Source organism: Lonchura striata, chromosome 1, assembly GCF_046129695.1.
Source record: "Lonchura striata isolate bLonStr1 chromosome 1, bLonStr1.mat, whole genome shotgun sequence".
In the NCBI taxonomy this organism is placed as follows: domain Eukaryota; kingdom Metazoa; phylum Chordata; class Aves; order Passeriformes; family Estrildidae; genus Lonchura; species Lonchura striata.
Genome location: NC_134603.1, coordinates 138895279 through 138918685, shown reverse-complemented (window position 1 = coordinate 138918685; position 23407 = coordinate 138895279). Strand labels below are relative to the sequence as shown.

The 23407-nt window shown below is 36.4% G+C and overlaps 1 protein-coding gene across 3 annotated transcripts in view; it reads left to right on the top strand.

The window, feature by feature from the left end:
* The window catches only part of PIP4K2A (phosphatidylinositol-5-phosphate 4-kinase type 2 alpha), a 109758-nt gene that overhangs the window by 69654 nt on the left and 16697 nt on the right, over positions 1-23407 (top strand). For 2 of the 3 annotated variants that reach the window (XM_021530384.3, XM_077788506.1), the window contains exons 4-6: positions 5041-5193; positions 16461-16607; positions 19280-19318. In XM_021530384.3, coding sequence (XP_021386059.1) covers positions 5041-5193; positions 16461-16607; positions 19280-19318 — 339 coding nt within the window. The remainder of the gene's footprint in view (positions 1-5040; positions 5194-16460; positions 16608-19279; positions 19319-23407) is intronic. The other variant, XM_021530385.3, reaches the window with a different exon arrangement.

Here is a 23407-nt window from a genome sequence, read left to right as displayed (position 1 = left end):
AGATGTGTTTTACTGAAGACTGATTTCTATCTATAAACAAGTATAACTAGTATAGTTGAGAGACAGGGTATTTTGCAAGGTACCTGGAAGGTTTACTTTAGAAGGAATTTGAATTTTTCTCTATTCACAGAAGGGAGAATTAACCATTGCAAATAAAATCTACTGACAAAACTCAACTATGTATTAACACAAGAAAGTGGCAATTTCTAGTAATGTGCACAATATGATATTATTAGATTTATTTTTTTGCTTTTTAAACCACACTTATTTAACAAACTTGGGCAAGTATCAAAAGAAAATACAGAAAATAGTAATATTAAATGTTCCATGTGCTTTTACAGTTCAAAGTGACTACATTGGGTATCTGAAAAGTGCATTGTATTGAGAGAGCTATTGCAAGAGTGGAGAGTTAGTAAAAATAAAGTCACAAAGACTTTAATTAAAGGTTTAAGTAGAGATTGTTTTTTATTTAAACATGTTTAATGTTTAAACATTTGCTCTTAATTTATTAGTAGAGGAAAAGTATTGTAGAGAGGGAACTTGTGTTATCTATGCATGTATGGAAAGATGCTGCTTAGCATAGAGTTGGTTGGTTTATTCTGACAAATTAATATGCATGTGGTAAAATGATAGCTATGTGCATTCTTAATTAATCTTGATATAGAATAACTACTAATAAAATAACCATCTACTAAAAATAAATCCATCGCTATTTGTAACCCATTAAAACATTAAGAAAAAGTGCAGCTAAATAATTATCCAGAGATATATTTTCTTGTTAGCGACATTTTTGGTATGATATTTGTATTTGCAAACAGATTTTTATTATAGTTAGCAATCAGGCAGAATAAATTTTAATTAGGGGAAGAAAAAGCTACTGCTGGAAAAACAGGGATCTGTTTAGATGAAGGCAACCTCAGGCCATTTCCTCTTGTCCTTTTGCTTACTACCTGGGAGTACTGCCTGGGAGAAGAGACCGTCTCCCACCTGGCTGCAACCTTCTTTCAGGCAGTTGCAGAGAGTGATAAGGTCGCCCTTGAGCCTTCTTTTCTCCAGGCTAAGCATCCCCAGCTCCCTCAGCTGGCTCCTCATCAGACTTGTGCTCCAGACCCTTCCCCAGCTCCATTTCCCTTCTCTGCACTCTCTCCAGCACCTCAATGTCCTTCCTGAATTGAGGGGCCCAGAACTGAACCCAGGATTTAAGGTGTGGCCTCAGCAGTCCTGAGTAGAGGGTTATGGTCACTGCCCTGGTGCTGCTGGCCACACTGTTGCTGGTCCAGGCCAGGATGCCATTGGCCTCTTGGCCACCTGGGCACTCTCTGGCTCATGTTCAGCTGCTGCTGACCAGCACCCCCGGGACCTTTTCCTCCAGGCATCTTTGGTGCCACTCTGCCCCAGCCTGTAGCTGGAGGGGCTGTTGTGACCCAGGGGCAGGAGCAGGCCCAGGCACTTGGCCTTGCTGAAGCTCAGAGCTCTGGGTCTCCCCATCCCTGCAGCCTGTCCAGATCCCCCTGCAGAGCCTTCAGCAGCTCAACACTCCCACCCAGCCCGGTGTGTCTGCAGACTGACTGAGGGTGCCCTGGATCCCCTCACGTGGGTCACTGAGAAAGATTAAACAGAGCTGGTGGCAGCCCTGAGCCCTGGGGAGCTCTGCTGGATGTGATTCCATTCACCAACACCCTCTGGGCCCGGCCATGCCAACAGTTTCCTACGCATCCAACAGAGCACCCGGGTCAGCCATGGGCAGCCAGTTCCTGCAGGAGATGCTGTGGGAAACGGTGCCAGAGGCTTTCCTGGGGTCCAGGTAGGGACATCCACAGCCTTTCACCCATCCACTAAATGGATCATCTTATCATAGAAAGGAGATCAGGTCAGTCAAGCAGGACCTGTACATGCCGTGTGATGGCACTCAAGAGGATCTACTCCATGACCTTCCTTGGCACCAAGGGCAGACTGACAGACCGTACAGATCCTGGATCTTCCTTCTGGGTCTGACAGACCCTGGATCTTCCTTCTGGGTGCCATCTTATAGATGGGCATCGCATTTTCTAGTGTCCAGTCAACTAGCATCTCTATTATACCAAGTACAACCCAGGCTTGTATTTCACTCAAATATGAAAATCTTTCCAGAAAGGATATTAAAATTTCAAGAGTACTTGAAACTTTGAGTTCATGTACTTCACATTTTCCTTCTCGTGCTTCAGATGTTCAGTAGCCAACTAGCCAATACCCTCTTTTGCAGCTTTTTATAGCTAAACAACTTAAATCTCCTGCCAGGTTAATTGCTTTCAAGGTTTATATTATATGGATTACAGTCTGAAGACCAGAGTTCTGTGGGAAAAATACATTCAGAATACTGTGGTTACTGCTTTATTGCAACAGTTAACCTCAGAATAATGTACCCTTTTCTGCTGGGAACAATAACACGTAATTACTTAGTAGCCTTTATTATTGCTGAATTATAGCTGAATAACTTATCAGTAGTTTAATTCATTACATACACTAATGGATACCCATGCATTCACTTATTTTTTAAATTAAAAATAATTATTACATTACATCATATTTTCAATTTGTGATGAAGGCAACTGAATTTGTACTTATTTTTTTATTTTATCTTCTATTATCAGCTCTTCATCTGAACTTTTAAATATAGGCCTGGAAACAAAACCAATTTCTGACTGTAGAACACAAAGGGTTTCTACCGCTACCTCCACAATTCAATTTGAAAATTAATGGAGTACTGGTATCAAGTGTAGCATTAAGAAAATGTAATCCGTTTATAATACTTGTTTCCTTAAATAGACCTCGGCACATTAAAACTTTACAGTGATGGAGTGGTGGGAAATCAATTTCAACAGTAAAAATCCGAAAAGAGACAGAGAAAACTGTTGTAATACTTGAAGTCTCTACTATCTTCAATACTGTATGAGGTGATGGTGTATCAGGACTTATATTTGTTAAAATTGACTGTCCAAAAGCCAGTGTAGAGAAGAAACTGCAGTATCTCCAGCAGTGTCCCTAAAGCTCTCTTCTGATTAGTCTAGAAAAAATGTTGATTTATAAACCTTAAAGAAGCACCCACATCCTTTCATTCATTACTGAGTAGAGAGGATAATAGAGAAAGATGTCACTTTTTATCATAGACATCAGTAATTATTCTGGTTCATTGTGCAAGCCTAGAAATATATAGAAAGAAGTGCAAAAGATTTATTTCTCCTACATGTCATAATTAAGGTTTTCATTCTAATAAGCCCTTGTAGAGCTGTGTGCTTTTAGGTGATTTACTGTTATTTCTGCTACTCCTGAGTATTTCTGTTGAACTAAGTAACCTTGTGGGAAAATGGTTTTATTTTATGTTAAATTGATTTCAGAAAGCACCCCACAGTTGGGATAAATTAAACAATGCCTGAAGGCCTATTGAAATCAATGGATCTCCAAAATACAGAGACATAATTGTATGTGTTCAAGTGTCTTCTTAAACTGGGGGCTATAGTTACCCTAATTTCTTGGTTGAGGTTATTACTTCTTAATAAATTACTGACCGTCTGTCGCAGGGGTTGAATCTGCATGTCCAGCTCCTGCTGAAGTCCATAGAGCGTGTAAACAGATTTACCAATGGTTAAAACCTCTAAGTAAAACATAGGTCCTGTAAAAATAAGATTGTGTGGGTTTGGTATCTGAATGTGGTAGGTGAAGTGTATTGGTAATTACTCTCTCAGAGCATCATTGTTCTTCTACTGCAAATCTGTTTTGTGACCTAGTTCATGGTGCCTTACCACACCACACAAACATTCATTCTGTAACTGTTGGAGCTGAACTTTTGCTGTTTAAGAATCTACAATCTTTGTATATATATATATACAATTTTATTTAAATTATCTTTGAAAGTAAAATGGCTTTTTACCTAGCAGGAAGAGCATAATGCTATATGAATGTGGAAAGAAGGGAGAGATATTTCAATTTAACAAGAGCTGTTTCTGCAGCAATGTACAATGAGGAAGGATAGCAGGTGCTGGGGTTTTCTGCTAGGAGTAGGGACATACCAGATGATTGCTGCAAGTTTGTTTCATAAACACAGAAGTGTTCCAGCAGTCTAACATTAACTTGTTTAACCTTTTCAGAGTATGTCGGTACTTACGGAAATTCACAAGGGGTCCAAAACATCATTGTTTTCTTATGGCTGTGTTGCTGCTATTACTGCTTTTTTTGTTGTTGTTTAGTGCAATTCAAGTATATAACAATTGGCATAAATTCTTACTGGTAAAGAAGGACGTTTCCAGGCAAAAAAGTTGTTATACTTAGTCTGTTTTTTTCTTGGTTTTGTTTTTATAAGTGCAAAGAAATCTAACCTAATACCACTTAATCTCTGAAAAAAGCAGAAGGCTTCTCTTGCTTCTGTTGAAGCACCAGTAATTTTAAACTTCACTCTAAAAATAGTCCTTAATCTCTATTCTAAATGCTCTACAGTCATTAATTTTCTCCTCTTAAGACAGTATGGAGGTAGGCTTATTCTACGAAAGGAGGTATTGTACAATATTATTTGCTTAACTCTAGCTATGAAATCACTGGAGTAGCTCTGGTACTAGAACTCAAATATAACTGTGATCTTAGTTATGTACCAGATCACACTGTCTCAAGAGCTATGCTATGTTTAAGTGAAACTATAACTATGATGAATTGTTTCTTTATAATTATTGTGGTGTAATGCAGTGTTCCTTCTGGATTTTTAATTACTCTGTGTTTTCTTCCTCAAAGCTGATAATGTATGTGTACCAATGTCCAGTAAATTCTCATTCAACATTGAGGATGTGTTTTGAACCATTGATTAGCAATACCTTCCTCCTCAAACATGCTTTTCTTCCCAATATTTTTGAAGTGTTTTCTTATTATAATGTAGTCTGTGAATACGTGCTTTTCAGAATTCAGCTTGGTGCAGATATATTGAAAAATATTTTTCAATAAGTGTAAATTGTTTATATGTGCTCTAAATAAGTGACATACTTTTGTCTGACTTGATGCTTTTTGATCAATTGACAGAATTCATTGACAAGAAGTGCACCCCTTGCCAATGATTCCCAAGCACGCAGTGGTGCCCGCTTTCATACGTCTTACGACAAAAGATATATCATCAAAACTATAACAAGTGAAGATGTAGCAGAAATGCACAACATACTGAAGAAGTACCATCAGGTAATAAATGAACTCTGCCAAGCTGTGGGAGGTCTTCTGAGATATCAGAATGCCTATCTTTTTTAGAGGCTTAAAAGTTTTAATAATTATGGAAAAAGAGTCACTTCAAGCTTTTTCCCTTTTGCATCACCAATTTACTGTATGTCTGTAATTCACAAGGATGGACTTATCTAAATATCTACACTAGCGTTTCATAAAAAAGACTTGCCTACATGATAGAGGTAACTTGGAGGCTATGAGGTCCTTTGTCTTTCTAAAAAGGTGGCCTTTCTTTTGGCTAGTGGACTCCCAGGCTTGAAGATATTTTATTATGGACTTGCTTGAAGAAGTCTGTGTACATGTGTATGAATGCTGCAGGTGACTTTCTCTTTCTAGTCTGGTTTGTGAATGTTCTGTGTTTCAGAACAGATTTCAAAGATTTTAAGTTGTATTATATAAGAAATTAAGAATGGATATGATTAATGTAAAAATCCTACTATTAAAAAAATGTGTTCTGATAATGTGAATTTTCATACACAACTCTAAAGTTAAAAGTGAACAGCAGATCAGCCTTGATAGCTGCCATACTGTGCTGGTGCATAGTTTGTGTGGCTGGCACAGAGGGGAGCAGAACCTGGGAATTACAAAAAGCTTTAACAAAATCAGTGCTAATTTTCTTAGCCCCACATCTGTTTGAATACGTTCTAAAGCTACAGAAGTCAGAAAAGCCTCTAAAAATCACCTAAAATATGCTGCGCAATAGGAAGGGGTTTTTGTCCCTCTTTCAACTTTCCTTCTCCTTTCTGTGGATTGGAATTCCATGTAAAGACTTAAGGACATTTAGGGTTGGGCTTTTTTATTGTTTAGGTCGTTTATTTGTTGTTGTGCAATGTTCTTGTTTGTAGTAGTTGTTTTTTTTTAATACATTAATTTTTATCTAATTGTATTTTGGGGGTTATTTCTATGTGAGTTTTCTAACTTAGAAGTTTAGTTTTGATCTGAAAGTGTTTGATCTGTGAAGCTGTACAGCAGAATTAATGTTTCAGTCTGTTTCATATTTGGCATTAGAAGCGAGTATTAATGATACAGATTTTGAGACTTAATTCAGCTGAAAAATCATTTTGCTTTTCAAAACAGTAATTTTCAAGAGTATCAATGAAGACAGTGCTAACATTAATGAATTTAATAATTTGGAATCTTTTTCATTAATGCTTTCCAACATCAGGCTTCATATTAGGCTAGGTTACAAGGAATAATGATCTGAAATTTATCTCTACCAGGGACCTAATTTCACTTTATGCTGGTAAATCTTTCGTATAAAATAGCTCTCAAAGATGCATCCAAGAGATTCATAAAGATAGAACTTGTATTTCTTTTCGTCTCAGAAGTTGAAAGCACTGTACAAAACTAAGTACAGAAGCATTCAAGTACAAAGACAGTTTAATAATTGGATTTTTTTTATTTAAGTAAATTCATTTCAGTATCTTCAGCAATGTGCTGAACAAGATCTAAATTAAATCCACTAGCTCTAATGACAGCTGACACCGTGTCCTCTGTGCTGCTGCCAGAAGTTGAATGCTTGGGATCACTCAATACAGCAGTTTGTCCTCCCATTTCTCTATATGTTTTTCAGGCATGCAAAGCTTATCTTCACTTGCTTTTCAAAGTCTAGCAAACCCATTGTCCTGGTGGAAAGGTATTAATTATTCCCTTGACCAAGTTGTCCCACACAAATTGGCCTTTGCCAAATTGTCCTACACAGTTTGGCCTTCTGCTAGCAAACAGTGCAGTGCCAGATACTATCCACTGGCACTTGAGCTCACTGTGGTTTTGATTTGGGCCAGCTTATTGTCTCCCTAATAATTCTGGGCAAGAATAAAGGTGTTAATTAAGATATTCCTACTTAGGAGTTTGAATATAAGCATCCTGTTTTTTTAAAGGGGAGGTTAATAACTTGGATGTGAGTTATTCTATTCCGGCTGGATCTGATGCCTAAGGACACTCCAAGGCCTGTCTATTTCACTGGTGTGGATACAACTTTATGGTTCTGTAGAATGGCACCCTTGCAGTAACTTAAGATTTTTCAGATGCTGTCCTGGTACTCTTGCAGAAATTTTTGTCAATAAGACAAGTTCTCATTACTTCTGTTTTATTTTGGCATACTCTCTTCTGCCGACAGAGGAATTGTCAAGCTCCCTCTGTTGATTTTCATCTTTTAGTGTCCAGTAGCTTTCTTACTTGTTAATAATTGTACACTAGAGTGCTAAATATGGGATTTTTAGGGAGAAATCTGCTTGTTAGCTCTTCTCCAGTTTCAGTTCTCTGATTGTCAGCAGCACTCACCACATACGTTAAAATTCCTGGCCGAGCTGTGTTTCACAGCCGAGTGTGATTTGGAGTGGTTGGATGTTCCAGTGGCACGCCCCTGCAGCATACCCTGTGCCAGTCTGCCCTGAGAGCAGAGCTGTATTTGAAGGGTTCAGCCTTCTGAGAAGGGGAGTGTGTACACCCAATTGCATAGTACAGGGATCATCCTGGAAAGGACAGCCTTTTTCAGGTGCATGAAGTGTTGGGAGGTGATTTGTGTGAATTTTAGGATTCTTCTCTCTTTTTCCCCCAAAGGAGCTTAAGTTAGATCATCTGTCCATTAAAAACTGTGTCTTGTTAACCATTATCTTGCACCCTCTTGCAAATGCCCAAGAAAGCAGTAAATATCTTACATTACTTCTCACTTAAGTATGAGTGAAATTCATGCCATTTATGACAGACAATTTCTTTCAGGTTTTGTTTTTTCTCCTCTACAAATTCATTCCATGTTCCTTTCCTAGTTTGAAACTTTGAATGAGTTTCATTTAAACCATAATATTTACTCACCTGTTCCCTTATTAATGCTAATAGCACAAGGCTGATAGAATCTAGACCTTGAAAGCACCTCTGCTCTTGCTTAGGGACCAAACAAGCCTTATCAAATATTTTCCAAGACTGCTTGAACTCCTTAATAATAAATACCAGAGGAGACATCTATCTTGAAATAAAGAATGACAGAGAGGGAACCATCACAAGGCAGAAGTATGAGATTTCTTTTGTCCTTCATTTACCAAAACAGTTTTGATCTCGGCATTTGCAAAAAACCTGTTGTTTCCTTGCACCTTTTTGAACTACAGAGCTACCAATGAGGCATCTGGGAGTTTGTGTGGTAGGTAATGTAGCAACAGCAGCTTTTCCCATGAACGTCCAAAATCTGATTCCAAATATTACGGTTTTTTCTGGGAAGTCACCAAAGGGTTAGATACAGACATGTACACTGCCATTGGCAAGTAGAAATGAAAGTTATTTTGTCAGCTGGACATCACGGACACATATAGTTCACAAGCCCATGCAGTTCCATTAGTCCTTCCTCTCTCCATCTGTCTGAAGGTGTAATAACCTGTCTGTTCTTTGGAGCTCAGAGGAACTGAGGTTGTAATTACACAGTCTGTATATGTAGGAGTTTACAAAAGGAGCGGGAAAAGTTCATAGCCTGTAGACACTTGTAAGTTTAAAAATCCCAAATCTAGATTGATGTTTTTTAAATCATCAAAGATCTTATCAAAGATAAATTTGAAGCCCAGGGCTATATGCTAGAAATGTGTAAATAACTGAAAGTGAACTGGGCTTGAAGGAGTGTTAGGAAAAGTTTTAGAAACAACATATATGTGTATATATAGTGATTCCAACCTAAAATTATTGAATTGTAAATAATCTTTACAATTGTAAATTATACTTGCTATTCAAAATCATGAATTTTAAAAATAATGAGTTTCTAAAATCATTTCCCCTATGATGCCTCTTTTTTAAGTGACAGTCAGGCCCACAACCTCACACAGATGGTGAACACTTCAGTCTAAATACTGACACGTTCTGTCAACTCATCAGATTAGTCTGACACTTTTAGTATTGAGTAGAAACACTAGAGATAATTATTTTCTTTTCCAAAGTTAAAAGAAAAAAAAAAAAACTGAGCAAAACAAACCATTAAGCAAACAGAAGCAATTATACTTTTCATCATGTTTAAAGCAGCAAAGCGTCCTGTGTTTTATGCTGAGACTATTAAAGACCATCCTGCATGGATCAGCCTTCTATCTAGATTTGAAAGCCAAAATGGCCTAGAGCTAGGTTTTGAACTGTTAGGGTAAATACAAATATATGGCATGCTAGGTTCTTATGCTGTGACTAGCCATTCTAGCCAGTTTCCAACTACAGTATTGGTTTTTGGTACGTAATTTGAAATACTGCTTTTTTTCACATTCCTTGATAATTTGCAGTCAATTTGGACTGCTTGTGTTATTGGTATGTTGTCAGTTATGACTAGAACTCTTCTCACCACTCTTCAGTGTTGTTCAGCTGAATGTTTATCATTTACTTATCAAATGCAGTAGAACCATTGGTATGCTCAAATGCGTCAGACTTTCAATATTGGGAAAACTGCTGCTATAGGGGCTCATAGATGTAGTTGGACCATTTAAAATTGTGCAAGTTAATTAAGCATGTTTATATTAAATAGTATTTGAGAATAAAATAAAATATTAATTGGAAATACCTCCAAAATTAGTGCAATTGTGTTTTAAACCTAGCCTCCTCACCCCAAGAACATGGACCAGAAAAATGGATTTAAAACCTACTGCTACCTTTGGCATTGTTAAGGAAGAGTTCAGCATAATCATCTGTGATAAGTGTGTTGTCAGAATTTCAGCCTGTGTTTAAGGAATGGGTAATACCCTGCTTCCTCCTTAAGGAAAACTTTCTATTTCATCATATATTCAAGTTTTCATATATTTTTTAAATATATATTGTCCTGTGCAAAAAGTTTATGAATTTATACAAAAATATAAAATATGTATTGTAGAAATTACTGTATTTGTAGCTATTTTCCAAAGTACAAATGTTATTTTCAAGGGCAGAAATCAGTAACAGTTGAATAAAATTCTGAAAGCAGATTTTGTAGTATCTGAAATGTCAGAATCAAGACATTCTGCCCTTTCCAGTGACATTAACTTGCTTTAAATCTTAAATTGTTGTAAAAGAGGAGTCCTTTGTTCTTTGAGAACAGATGATGGGCAGGTTAGAAATTTTTAAAAATAAAGCCATTTTAATGTCTCTAGTAAACCAACACCTTTTAAACACTGTCTTTTTCATTAAAATTACTTCAGAAAGGATGACTTCTCATTGCTGACGCCCAAATTACTTCAGTAAAGAGAAGCCATCTCAAAGCAGGTGAACAGGAAAGAATTGTTAGCATACAAACCTTCCAGCATAAAGCTACTAAAAGGGCCTGAGTGCAGGTCCCTTTTAGGTTTTCTATAGGCAGCTGTCCCTCCTGAAGGCACAGTTCTCTTCCCTGCACAGGTAATTGTATGCAGAACTGACACCTATTGCACTGCCTGTTTGTCTCCCTGGCAACCAGCAGAAATAGAGGAGAGTGGTAAAGGAGAGGGGGATTGCCCATTTACCAGACACAGCAAACAGTGGAGTGATGGGGAAGTGAATGGGAAGAAAAGAAAGAATAGAATTAGCAAAAAAGGAAAAATTACAGACATAATAAAAGACAAAAGAAAAGCAGAAAAATACTACCTTAGCTGCTGGAGGGGAGAAAAATGTGAAAGGATCAGGAAAGCAAATTAAAAGGAGGAAAATGTAGGCAATAAAGTGAAAATGGGAGAAATTGCACCAGTGACAGATTTCAGGGCTACACAGGAATCAAGCAACAGCAGCAGATTGTTGTGTGGAATGTAGGAGAAAAAATCATAAATAGATAAATATTGAACTACAGAAACATTATAGTAGACTACAAACAATTTTGTCAAAGAATTGATGAAAACATAGACTGGAGAATAGCCCAGAAAATAAAGTGGGGACTAGGTGCCCAGGCATTTGCACTGGCATGGATGGGCTTGTTAAGCTGGTGAGTTGCTGAAGCAGAGCTGCATTAAAGTTTGTATCATCCTCCCTCCATCTCAGTACTTGGCCAGGTGATCAGTGGCTTCCTCCCAACCCCCATCTCTGCTTTTGCTACGTGAGTTTCATTCATATGTATCGCAAAAAAAGAAAAAGGTAAAAAGGCAGAGCAAGGCAGTATAATGTAATGTTATTTAAACATAAACATGAATGAAGAAGGATGTAATGGTGTCCCTGACTCTGTATGCCCTCAGATAGTAAGAGGTGAAGATTTCTGGGAGGTTTGCAAAGAAATGCAGTTGAAAAAAGTCTTTCAGCAGTTTCATGTGAGAATCCCGAGGCAGCACAGAACACAGCTTCTGCTCTATGCTAAGATAACTGACTTGTAAAGCAGCTTTGATCTGAAAAAACAGGAGAGGCAGAAAAGGGAGACATGAGATGTATGTGTTCTCATGCAAACAGTCTGTGTTTCACCTGCATCCAACAGGCCCACTCTTCCTATAGAAGAGGTGAGCCGAAAAATGGGAAACTCACTAGGGTGGTTGTCAGATGGAATTGCAGAGGGCTGATATGCAAAGGGACCACAAAGACTAGAATTGCAACAAAAAAATAAACACATTGAAAGTCTTGAAAGACATTTCATAGGTAAATACACAAAATGGCAGAATGTTCGTGGCTGAACTGGTTTTGTTGAGGCCTGGGTTTCACCAGGCAGGTGTTTTTGATTGGTTTTTATATATATAAGTTACTGATGTTGTGCACAGCATTTTTCAGGAGAGATCAATCCACACAGTGGGTCAGCTGTAGCAATATGAGGTATGATGTTCCTGGTAACAGATCTGCAGCCTAGATTATCACATGTGGTGCTAACATTGAGATTACACTGCACTTAGAAGTAAAAATAAGCTGTTTGAAGAAAACAGCTTTATATGTGCCTTGAAAATCTAACTTTCTGGTGTATGCTTTAATTTGGCTAATTAATCCTTGCAACATATCACATAAGTACCCAATGCATAATATTCTGTGAAATTATTATGGTACAGGAAAATGGCAATAAATGGAATATTTATAACTCTGAACAAGTTCTCAGTCTTTTTTGGTGGGAGTGATTCCACACGTCAGTGCTTGTACACAAAATACAAATGCTTGTACACAAAATTGGTGAAGGGTATTTCTTACTGCAGACAAAAGGATATAAAAAAATAAGTTGAGCACAAAAATTACTATCAATGTCTTGTCCTGCACAATGTCCTGTGTAACTTGCTATTCAGTTTCTTTAGTGGAAGTATCCTGGTGAATGTCACTTGTCACATAATTCTGCTTGAATTATCAAATGCTTGTCTTAATGATTATACCAAAATTTGTGAAAATAATATATAAAGGGGTAACAGAGAATGAGCATGTTGTGTATTTCTGAATTAATGTTTGCCAAATAGGGCTGTGAGAAATAGGAATGCTGACTTTTCACATAGAACGAAGATAGATATAATTCAGGATTTAATCTGCACTGATGTCAAATCATTCCACAGATGTTCTCCAAGTGGAGAAGGAGAAATGGTAGAAACAGAAATTTTATTCTGTATTCTTCCAGAAAGAGCCAAGAGTAGTATAACTTCTTTGCCAATAAGTGGTATGCATTATGTTACCTTTTTATGTATCTGATACCTTAATAGCATTGCCATAGGGAAGCAAGAAGCTAATTAGATCATAAGGTTTTATTCTTACTAAGGAGTCTTGAAGCTGTATTTATGCAAAAATTAATGAGAATATAGGCTCATAAAGAATTTCTTACTAATTTTCAACTTGAAGCATGGGGTTCAAGAGAGCTCAGAAATTTCCTGATTTGAAATGTGCTGCACAGCTGATAAAAGGTGTCAATGTGCTGATATTACTTTACTGTGTTAATAATAATACTGTCCTCGTGCTGTGCACAAACATGAAAATCATCTGAATTAACAAAAAAAAAGATGGGGTGTTTATTACAACACTCATTTTAAAAATATTTTGTTGCTGCATATAAAGACTTGTAAATGTATTAGCTGAGTATTGCAGTTTTATTTAGCAAGTCTGCTTAGTAGAATTGTTTTAATGTTCTTTTTAGAAAAAAATTAAAGGAGTGAAGGTCTTTTTCTTTCACTGAAATTTAGCAGTCCTGTTAAGCATGTACTGGCTTATTTTCTAGGCTCACTTTTTTTCCAGCTGTGAGTGGGAAACTTCAGGAAATCATTCCTAAAAAGCACCTTGAGGTGACTAAATTGCTACTTCCTTTATATCAAGATGGACAAATTGAAAATCTGCCAACCACAGTCACCAGTGCAAGTCCTGCTGGACTCCCACCCAAACAGATGACACGTTTTGCCTCCTCTCTGATGCAGATATGGGGGATTGATAGTTTCAAAGGTAGGAAGTTCTAGACCAACCTTGTAGATGCTGAAAGCAAGTGGCATTCCTCCCTCTTTCCTTTGTCTCCCCATCAGGATAAGAAATACTGTCATAGGAAACACTGAAATAATTTCAGAGGCTTTTCTTTCAATTGCAGTAGCATGAGTGTCCACAGTCAGCAGCAAATGGGAAACAACTGTGCAGTACCTGGTCTGCTTTGAGAGAGTCTCTTACAAGTCTGGGAGAGCACAGCCATGTCCCTTTTTATCAAGAGGACCAATACTAGCAGAGCTTCTCATGTCTTGTGTTGCATGCTGGTAACACTGCCCTTTCAGAAGTCTTTGTTTGCACACTAAGGTAATGAAACAACAGTGCTAGCAAATGGCAAACCCAAATCTACAAACAAGACTGAAGTAACTCTCACTAGTGGCCTTTTTGTCCTCGTTGCATAGTACAGAGCAGTTTGCAAGGGGGTTGTATACTGCTGACCAAGTAATTAATTTTATGATGTTACAGTGGGTATGGTGCTCATGCTCTGGTAATGGCATTGCCATTTTACAGATGGGTACGCTTGGGACAGAAAAGTTAAAATTGGAGTGTTAGCAGCAGCTGGGGTTGAAGAGATAGTTTAAGTGTCAGTGGCAGTCACAGCTGAGAGGAAGGGCAGGGCTTTACTAGTCTGGTACTCAAGATGCCTAGCTGGCATTCCTTTACATGGCACAAACTTTCTGTATGATTTCAGGTAGAGGTTCTGACTCTCAGATGCCCATATGGAAAATTTGAACAATAGTATTTATTTTCATTCAAATTCTGCAGTTAAAAGCCATAAAATTAGGAATGGCTGGGTCTGTTAAAGACTTGAGGAGCTAGAAATTCTGTGACACTAAATTCTCATTGGAAGCTAGATTCATTTTCAGCTTGTAGAACATAATCATCTTAAAGTAGAAGTCAGTTAATGAATGTTTCTACAGGAACAACCCTTCTTACTTTCTCTAAAGCTTTAAAAAAGTATTTACCTTTAGAATATATGCCGAGTACTTAACGTTTCTAAAAAAATAGTCAATGTATTTTTGCTACTATGGATTAATACTTTTATGATTGGATCTTTAACGGAAATGGTGGTCAAAATAGGTTGTGTATCCTGTAATGTGTTATGACTATTTTGTGATGTTGTTAACAGCCCTATGACTCTGAAAATCCTCCAAACTGAGAACTTCAACTTAAAACTTCTGTTTTTTAAATACAGAAATCCTCTCAGGTGCATACTGATCGATTGTTGTGCACTGCTCACGACTGACCTTGCTTTTGTGGCCTTTTACTGCCAAACTTCTATTTGTGTTTTGAGGCATACAATCATACTCCTTTCCTAAGATTCTGATTTGTATTCACTAAGTCTCTGCAGCACCTTAAGCTAATTTGCCTATTAATAAGCAGTTGGAACTTAAAAGTGCTTTGCTGTGAAGTGGTAAAACTACATGCAGACTTTGTTCTACGCTTGAGGGCTTGAACCTCCAGTACAGCTCCAGGGCAGAAAGCAGAATTACTGCTCAAAATGTGCCAACAAGATTTAACAGGGCTCATGAGTCAGTCAAAATTGGGTTCAATTGACAGTCAACAATTTCTGTATTTGTTGTTAATTTCCTTTGTTTCTTGTGAATAGGATTGTTTTCAGGAGTCTTAAGTCAGTTTTTATTTTGCCAATTAAAAGGTCTGTCTGTGATATGTGCAGATTCCAGTATAAAGTTAGTGACAAGAATTCTTTTTAATCTGCTCTGCTAATTTTAAGCAGAGGAGCCCAAAATTGCAAAATCTCCAGGGTTTGAAGAGCTTTGTTTTACAGTATTTGTTACCAAAGACTATCTGCCTTTGTTAAACAAACTAAATGGCTTACTCAGTTAACTTTAAATTCTTCTAAAATCTGTGTTTCTAATAACTGGGTCACTTCAGCACAAAAGAACAGCAGCTTCAGTATGCAATTAATGTTTAAGAGCTGACTGTTAGTTAGATTCCATGTTTTCTTTTTGGGCCTTGGGTTTTTACGTTTTCTCCAAGTTCCTGTTTGAGACTTGGTACTAACAGAAAGAAGAGACATGGCTTTCTGGTTTGCATCATTGTAGCTTAACTTTTCCTTGGTTCCACAAAATATATAAGTGAATGTTTCTGAGTAGGATTAATGTAGTACGGGCAGTTTTATTCTGGGAGTAAAAATTCATCCTTCAATAGTTCTCATCATCAATGTGTGTCTGCTTTTTCTTCTTCCTCCAGTAGTCTTTCTAATAGAACAATAACTTGTAAGGCAAGTGATTAGGAAAAAAAAGGTTGCAGGTGGCAAATGTTTTCAAGGTTAATAACCCATTTGTAATGGAACATGGTGACCTTAAGGAAATATAAGAATTCATAAATAAAAAAATACAGGGAATTTGCACTTCATTGCTCAGCTCTGTTGACCCCCGAAATGCAACTACCACATAGGAACTAACAGAAAGTTGGTGATAATAAATAATATGGTGACAACACCATAAAAGTTCATCATCATAAACAAATAGTGAGAATCGGGAAACATACAATTTAAATATAGTCAGGGACAACACAGTACGGATTATAGCAGTGTGATGTTCAAAAATATACTTGGGTTTTGACATAACTACCAAATACATGCTGTCTGCTTAGGTTTGCTTTTTGTGTTAACATAAAAGTTAAAATGTCTGTCCAATACAGTCTCCTCTTTCTAGGAGACTGTGGAAATTCAGAGTTATAAGTTAAGCAGTTCAGTATTTTAATTTTTACATACTGGCCTAAAAGAAGAATTACTTCCTCCTGAGAGGGTTCGTTTCTGCATAATTCTTTGAAGGTTTGTCACCACACAAATATTCAGGAAAAAAATTATTGTTTTTTGGTATTCTATATCTAAAATCTAAATATATATTTATGTAATATATGTCAATGCTAATTTCTGCTTTTTCATTTTGCAGTTTATTGTGGAGTGTCATGGGAATACACTTCTTCCCCAGTTTTTGGGCATGTACCGGCTTACTGTTGATGGAGTTGAAGTATATATGGTTGTTACAAGAAATGTGTTCAGCCATCGTTTATCTGTTTATAGAAAATATGATTTAAAGGTGAGAAATAACTGCTGATTAAGTAGCTGACAGAGTAGCTGAAAATCTTTGTTATAAATGTTAGATTATGCTGATGCTTGAATATTGCTCAGTATTTTAATTAATTTTAAATTGTGTTATGCAACAGCCAGCATATTTCATTCTACACCTAGGTTTAGCAAAACTAAAGGGTGGTTTTATAGACATTATAGAAATGTGTCTGTTTTGTGCATTTTTAAGTGCAGCAATTTAGCCAGGTATGTTTGCTAAATGCTGCTAGTGGTTAAAGGTAAACCCCTTCACACTAGTACAATAATAATTCTGCTTCTTACAAGTTTTTATCATCATTATGGAAAGCCACAGTAGATTATGCAGACGGCATTTATAAAACAACTAAATAGCATCATTTAAACCAACAAATGTTGCTAACAAAGTACATTACTATGACAAAAGCTTAATAATTTAACTGATATTTTAAAAATAATTCAAGTGAAAAGGAGAAGAGTCTTTGAAAAACCAAGATATCTGCTTTTATCATAAGATCTGTTTTAGTTTTGATTCAGAAGCTTTATCTGCTCATTCTAATTTTGACCGTAGTTAGTATACAGGGCTTACAACAAATACCCAAAATGTAGTCTTAGTCTTTCTACCCAAGGGATGATATTTTAATTTCCTCTATAAAGTATCCTCTTAGAAACCTACTTCTTTCTAATACATTTAATTTCTATGTGCTGAACTACTAAGTGCATCTGCAAGCTTGTTTTAAGATGTTCATTTATCATTCTGTATTAGGAGATTTGTAATGTTATGTAGTGCACCATCCTTTCCTACGGTCAAGTCTCCTTAGCAATTGCTTAGATAGTTGACTGAACTTGATTTCTAAGAACTGATTTCCAGATTGTCAACAATTTACTTGCTGATATTCAGTATTACTGGCAGCAGTTGTTACCAGAGAAGGTTTGTTTTTTTTAATTTGAGAGAACTGTGATTTAGAGCATCATAATGTACAGATGCATTAAAAAGGGCATGAAAGCACAACAGAAAGAAACTGTAATTATATACATTATGTTCTTAGCATTGGTGTCAACAGCTCTTTGTGTTATTTACCTCTGTGGATGCTTCTGTAGTCTTTTCTGTTCGTCCAGCTGGACAGCATGGCTTTAACTTCTCATGCAATTCAAATTTAACATCAATATCATATTCCTCAAAACAAACTCCTTCACTGAAGATATTTATAGTGACACTGAATTTATTATAAATTACTTGAATTTATTATAAATTACTTTTTCTTTATATTCTTTGCTATGTCATCTGCAGTTGTGGATTCAGAGTCCTTTTTGTACATGAATATTTTTGACACCAGCTTAGAACTCACTTTGTAGCACAAGTCTCTACCTCTGTAGATACAAGAAAAAAGACCACAAATCAGCATAGGATTTCAAGGGTATTTTTTTGGCCATGGATGCATTTTGTTAAAATTATTTCAATGTCATTTTTTACCAAATGTTAAATTTTACATCCTCCCTAAATTTTACTGATGTGACTCTTTTTTTCTTTTCCTTCAGTTTGGTTTTCAGTTGATCTCTTTTCTGACCTAATAATCTGTTGGAGCACAGAATATAATACAAAATGTGTCTCCTGAGTAAAATGAAATGTTACACTTTTACCAGGCTTTATTATCAGTTAAGAATCATTACATGAAATCCCTTCTTCTGGGCCATACATAATAACTAAGACATACTGTCCCATGTATCTTTTCTGTCCATCGCTTCTGAGTTTTCTAAGTTTCTTTCTGTAAACAGAATAAAACATGCTATAAAAGGGTCTGGTTTGGGATCCTCACATCTTTAAACTAGTAGGACTCCACTCCAGCAGTTCTTTACACAATGCACACCCTTTAATAAACAGCAGAGCTAATCTACCCATCTTTCCATGTCCAGTTACCATATTTATAGTTACTATTTCTTGCTGTGCTGTTACGTGATATACACATGCTGGGTATTTAAAGGTGTGGTCCCACTCCAAGAAATTTTTAAGGAAATATATAGAGTCTTTTTTTTTGTCAGCTCCAGGTTATTCAGAAAGCACCATATTGCTCACTAGTTTTAGACTAAAAAATAATTTTAAAAGAAAATCCAAATTGTCTTTGGCAAACACTGTAAGTCTTGTGATTCCACAGTTGGTCTCTTCTTTTTACTCCATGTTGCTGTGAGACGTATTGTTCTTGTTTGTACTTTATGATCTTTTAAATACTTTTTGTATTTATATTGTGTGACATCTTTTTCAAATGTGTAATACAAATGTTCAGTTATACAGAATAGGCTGTTCCATATCCGTGCAGCTAAATTGGCACCAAAAAATAAAAAATATGAGAAGTCTGCCAAGCAAACTAAACTTCCAGCAATGATATACACAAAATGAGGATGAGAGATGAGGAAAAGCTCCAGTAATTAGGAGGACAATAGAAGTAGAGCATTTGAGTATTTAATCCATCCTTCTTCTCTCATGATGCATCTTCACATGATAGCAGTAGTTCAGCAGTCCTGCACATTCTACCTACTGGATCACCTTTCTTTAAAACATTTGTCAAGTTCAAAAGGATACAGTTCATCCACTTTTTGACCTGTTATCATAACATTTTCAAATTAGTTTCTGACATATGCACATTTTTAGATCCATTTTTTCTGTTTCAGGGCTCTACTGTGGCTCGAGAAGCCAGTGACAAAGAAAAGGTATGGTGCATTTCTGTTTATTTTTCAATTAATTAACCTTCTAGCTAGACTCAGAACAAACATAACTAATGCTGTTCTGACCCTTTCCTCTTTTTTCTGCCATATTCTTCCCTCTTGAGTTCTACCTTATCCCTCCTTTATCTGTCCTCTATTTCCTGCAGACCTTTGAATATTGGTTTGCAAAGGTGTTGTAATTTCAGAGGTAAGTGAGCCAATCCTTTACCTCCTCCTTTCCTTTTCTCTTAGTTTCTTCAGGGCCTGCCCTGTGCTAGGAAAATATCATAAATTTGTTCCCTTCTCTCTCATCTACTTTCTCTTCCTTTTAATATTGAGATTTATGAATACTCCATGTCAGTTAAAGGAATTATGTGATGGGGCACCACTTCTAAACTGAGTGCGAGGATGAACCAAACCTTGAATTAAGAGAACCCTTGGGTATGTGAAGTTCATACAATTGAGCAGGTGACTGACAGACTTAGATGTACATGTAATGAGAGACAGTTTCCCTCAAATTCTGGGCTGAAACTGCTCTAAAGAGAAATAGATTGCTTTATTTTTTCTTCACCTCCAACTTCAGTTCTTTTGGAAAATTTAATGTTCTCAGTTTTTCTTTGTGGTTTTAGCAAAATAGCCAGATGGCATTTTAGGAGAGGTTTCTCTGGAGATTCTACAGATAATTGGAAGTGTAACATAGTCTCCATCATGTAAGACTTCTTAGATCTCAAATTTGGACAAGGTCTAACAATCCATGGCCTTTGTTTTCTTAATTTGTCCAAGCACATTCCTCCTGAATTAGCATGAGATCGTCCAGGAGTTCACTTAAGAGACTTCATTTTCTGTTGTTCCCTAATTCCATTCAGATCATTTATTTTTCTCCTAAGCAGTAGTTGTACCATACCTACCTCTCTGAGTCTTCTACAGATCACATAACTGCACTAAATGAGTAAGGGACATGCAGTAGCTGTCAATTCTCACTGTATGAAAAACTCTGCCAGGTTTTTCCACCTTTCCCAAGGCATGATGGAACACTAAAATTCTTCTTAGCATTAGGCAATACCACAGCCCCACCTGCAAGCTTCAGTTACCATTGCCAGCAATAGCTATCTTCTGCTGTACCAGGCCCTCAAGATCATGTCTTGAATGGTCTCCTTTCTTTCTTTCATCATCTGTTTTTGTTCTTGTTTAGTGGCAACTGTAGTGTTTTTAATGTGCAGGGAGTAACCCTTCGTTGTCTTACAAGCAATACCTAAAGTCATTGAAAACCTCTGCTGTACTATTAAAACAATCTGATAGAAAGGATGAGGACAAGTTGTTTGGATGGGACTGCTTTAGGTTGCAACATTAATGCTTGGACTAGTAACAAAAATTATAAATATTATATGCAGTCAGCTCTACAGGAGCTGATGCTATACAGATGTTTAACAAAGTAGTTTTGAGCAATTTCTGGAATATGCCTTGTAATAATAAATAGATTAGTACTAGTACACATATATTGTAGTTAATACGTTGAGTGAGAACCTTAAAGAAACAGTGCCTTAATTTTGCTCCTGTGTAAGTTCATGGCAGAATTACTATTGAACTTGATTATAGATAAATTGAAACAAATTTGTGTAGTTTTATATAACTGCATAGAACAATTGTTCTGTAAATTTAATGTGAAATCATAACTTCCATAAGGCAGATAACCACAATTCTTATCAACTTCACATCTAGAACTTTCCCTTTGATTTTGAGTACTTCTCTGAAAATAAATGCATAAAAGCCTCGTCCCCCTAATTCTTATCCTGGTGTTTTCATGGTTTGATTTCTTGGGGCTGGAACTGCACAAAGGCTATTGATGTTGTAAGCAGACAGTCTGAAGCTTCTGAAACAGCTTTCTGTGACTTGTCATTCCCCTCGAACCCCGGTGCAATGTAGCAGGGCAGTGACAAACTTGCATCCAGAAAAAAGATTTCTAAGAAAGGAAATTATTAGGTAGGCTTCTACATTTATAGAGGGAACAACATTTTACACTTTGAGACTCTTTGAGATTCAAATAAGGGAAATTTAGTATTTTGCGTATTGCATGGGTTTTAAGTTTTGGAGTCTGCTGTTTGATTTGAAAGGGCCAGAATACATTTTGCTTGTGGATTGCAGATGTTCAGAAGATTTGTCATCACTATGATCTGAATCTCCTGCAGTAGGCATGACAACAGATTTATTCATGTAGACTACTCAAATCTAACACAGAACTTTTAGGTTTAGATTAGAAGAGTGTTGTATATTTAAATGAGGAGACAAGGAAAGTTTGGTTCTGAAACTTTGAGCAGTGCTGAAGAGCTGCTGTCATGAGAGGTATCTCTGCACATGTGCCACTGATTTCAGGACCTGAGGACTCTCTTGACCTGAAGAAGTAAATGATCCATTATTCCTGACTGGCAGCTGGAGCCCTGTAGCGTGGTTTTTTACTTCTGTTTTCTCTTAAGTAGATGTCAGTGTTTCAAACTTTTTGTTGTCATCTGTGAGAATCTCAAATCCATCTTGAGCTTTGAAAATAACTGGAAAGATTTTACTTGCAAGGTGGGGGGGGATGTATTTTAGCAAATTCTCTAAAGAGATTTTTTGGCATCTCCATCCATTTCCAGAAGAAACTGCCCTGAGGGATTAAACAAAACCAGACAATCTGAAAACCTGTGCTGGTGTAGTAAATTATTAGCTAATTTTTAGCCAGATGCAAGCTAAATCATCAATTTATTAATATTATCTAGAAATGACATTAATATTAATAAATTTCACTTAGTGGCAGTATAATTACTTATTATACTATGGCACACACGTGAGAGTAATAAAAGAAGCTTTTAGTACAAAAATGTATGGGTAAATTGTCTGGCAATGGCTAGTTTTTAAGTGGGCTTTTAAGTAATTAATAATGAGTTTCAAATGACAACATTCAAGTAATCAATTGGTTTTCAGAACATCAAGCATAATATTTTCTCTTAAAGCTGCAGAAGAGCAAGGTCTTTCAGTCACATTCTGTAAATTATAGATAAATTACTTTGTAAAGGCAAATTTGATGAAGTTTATCTTGAATCTTCTTCCTATCAAACTAAAAGTTATTTCTTCAGTTAGTAGAGACGAATATGCAAAAAGATTTAATGGATAAAAAATCTGAGAAAACAGTGTAGTTCTACTTTAGCTTGGTAGTGTAAAAGAGGAATTACTATTCAAACATTTTTTTAAATCAGTTTTTTTGGATGAAAAGTTGCCTGATTGATTGTTTGCTGTTTACCTTCTGTTTGACTGTGTTCAGCTGTTTAATATCCTAACATATGGATGAGCAGTTCCAAAACTGTCATTTCAATATTTTGTGATAATCAGTGCAGAAACAAGCACCAATCTTTTAAATTTCACCTAAACACACAATTCCTTTCATTTTTGTTACAAATTATACTTTTTGTAATAAAGACATCACTTTCTTGGCAACATGTATCATAACGTACAGATGCCTTGGATTTTAAAAGAACATTATGTTTCAACAGTTGTCAAATTCTGACAGCTGCTCCTTTTTACTTTTTGGGCTTTACTAGTCTTTTTTACATTTTTATTATTTTAATAGTGGACATCTTCTATTCATTCTTTGGACAGTTTTGCCCTCTCAAGTGAAATGAGGATAATGCAGAACTCCCCTGGTGGTCTAGCTGCTCACAATTACGCCATACTTGCAGTACAACATCAAATTAGCAGTAACAGCTGAGTCTACTTCTTCTGATAAAAGAATCTAAGCTCTTGCTTCTGAGTGAGCAGTGCAGAAAGAAATTTGAAAAAGAAAAATAAGTCCTAGCTGAACTGGTGCCCACCACATTTCATCTTTCTCAAACAATTTGAGAGATTAGCACAGGTTTTTAAATCAATCTAAAACTGGTTGCATTCCCACCTCTATAGTATGTGTTGTTTCATAAATCATCATTCATAAGTGCAGTAAAATTATAGTCAATACAATTGAATAAAGGATTTTCTATTCAAGTTTCTTTTGGAAAAAAGATTGCCATAGCTGACAGCTATGTTAGATTTAATTAAATTGTATGCAAAATACATAGCTATGAGAACTAG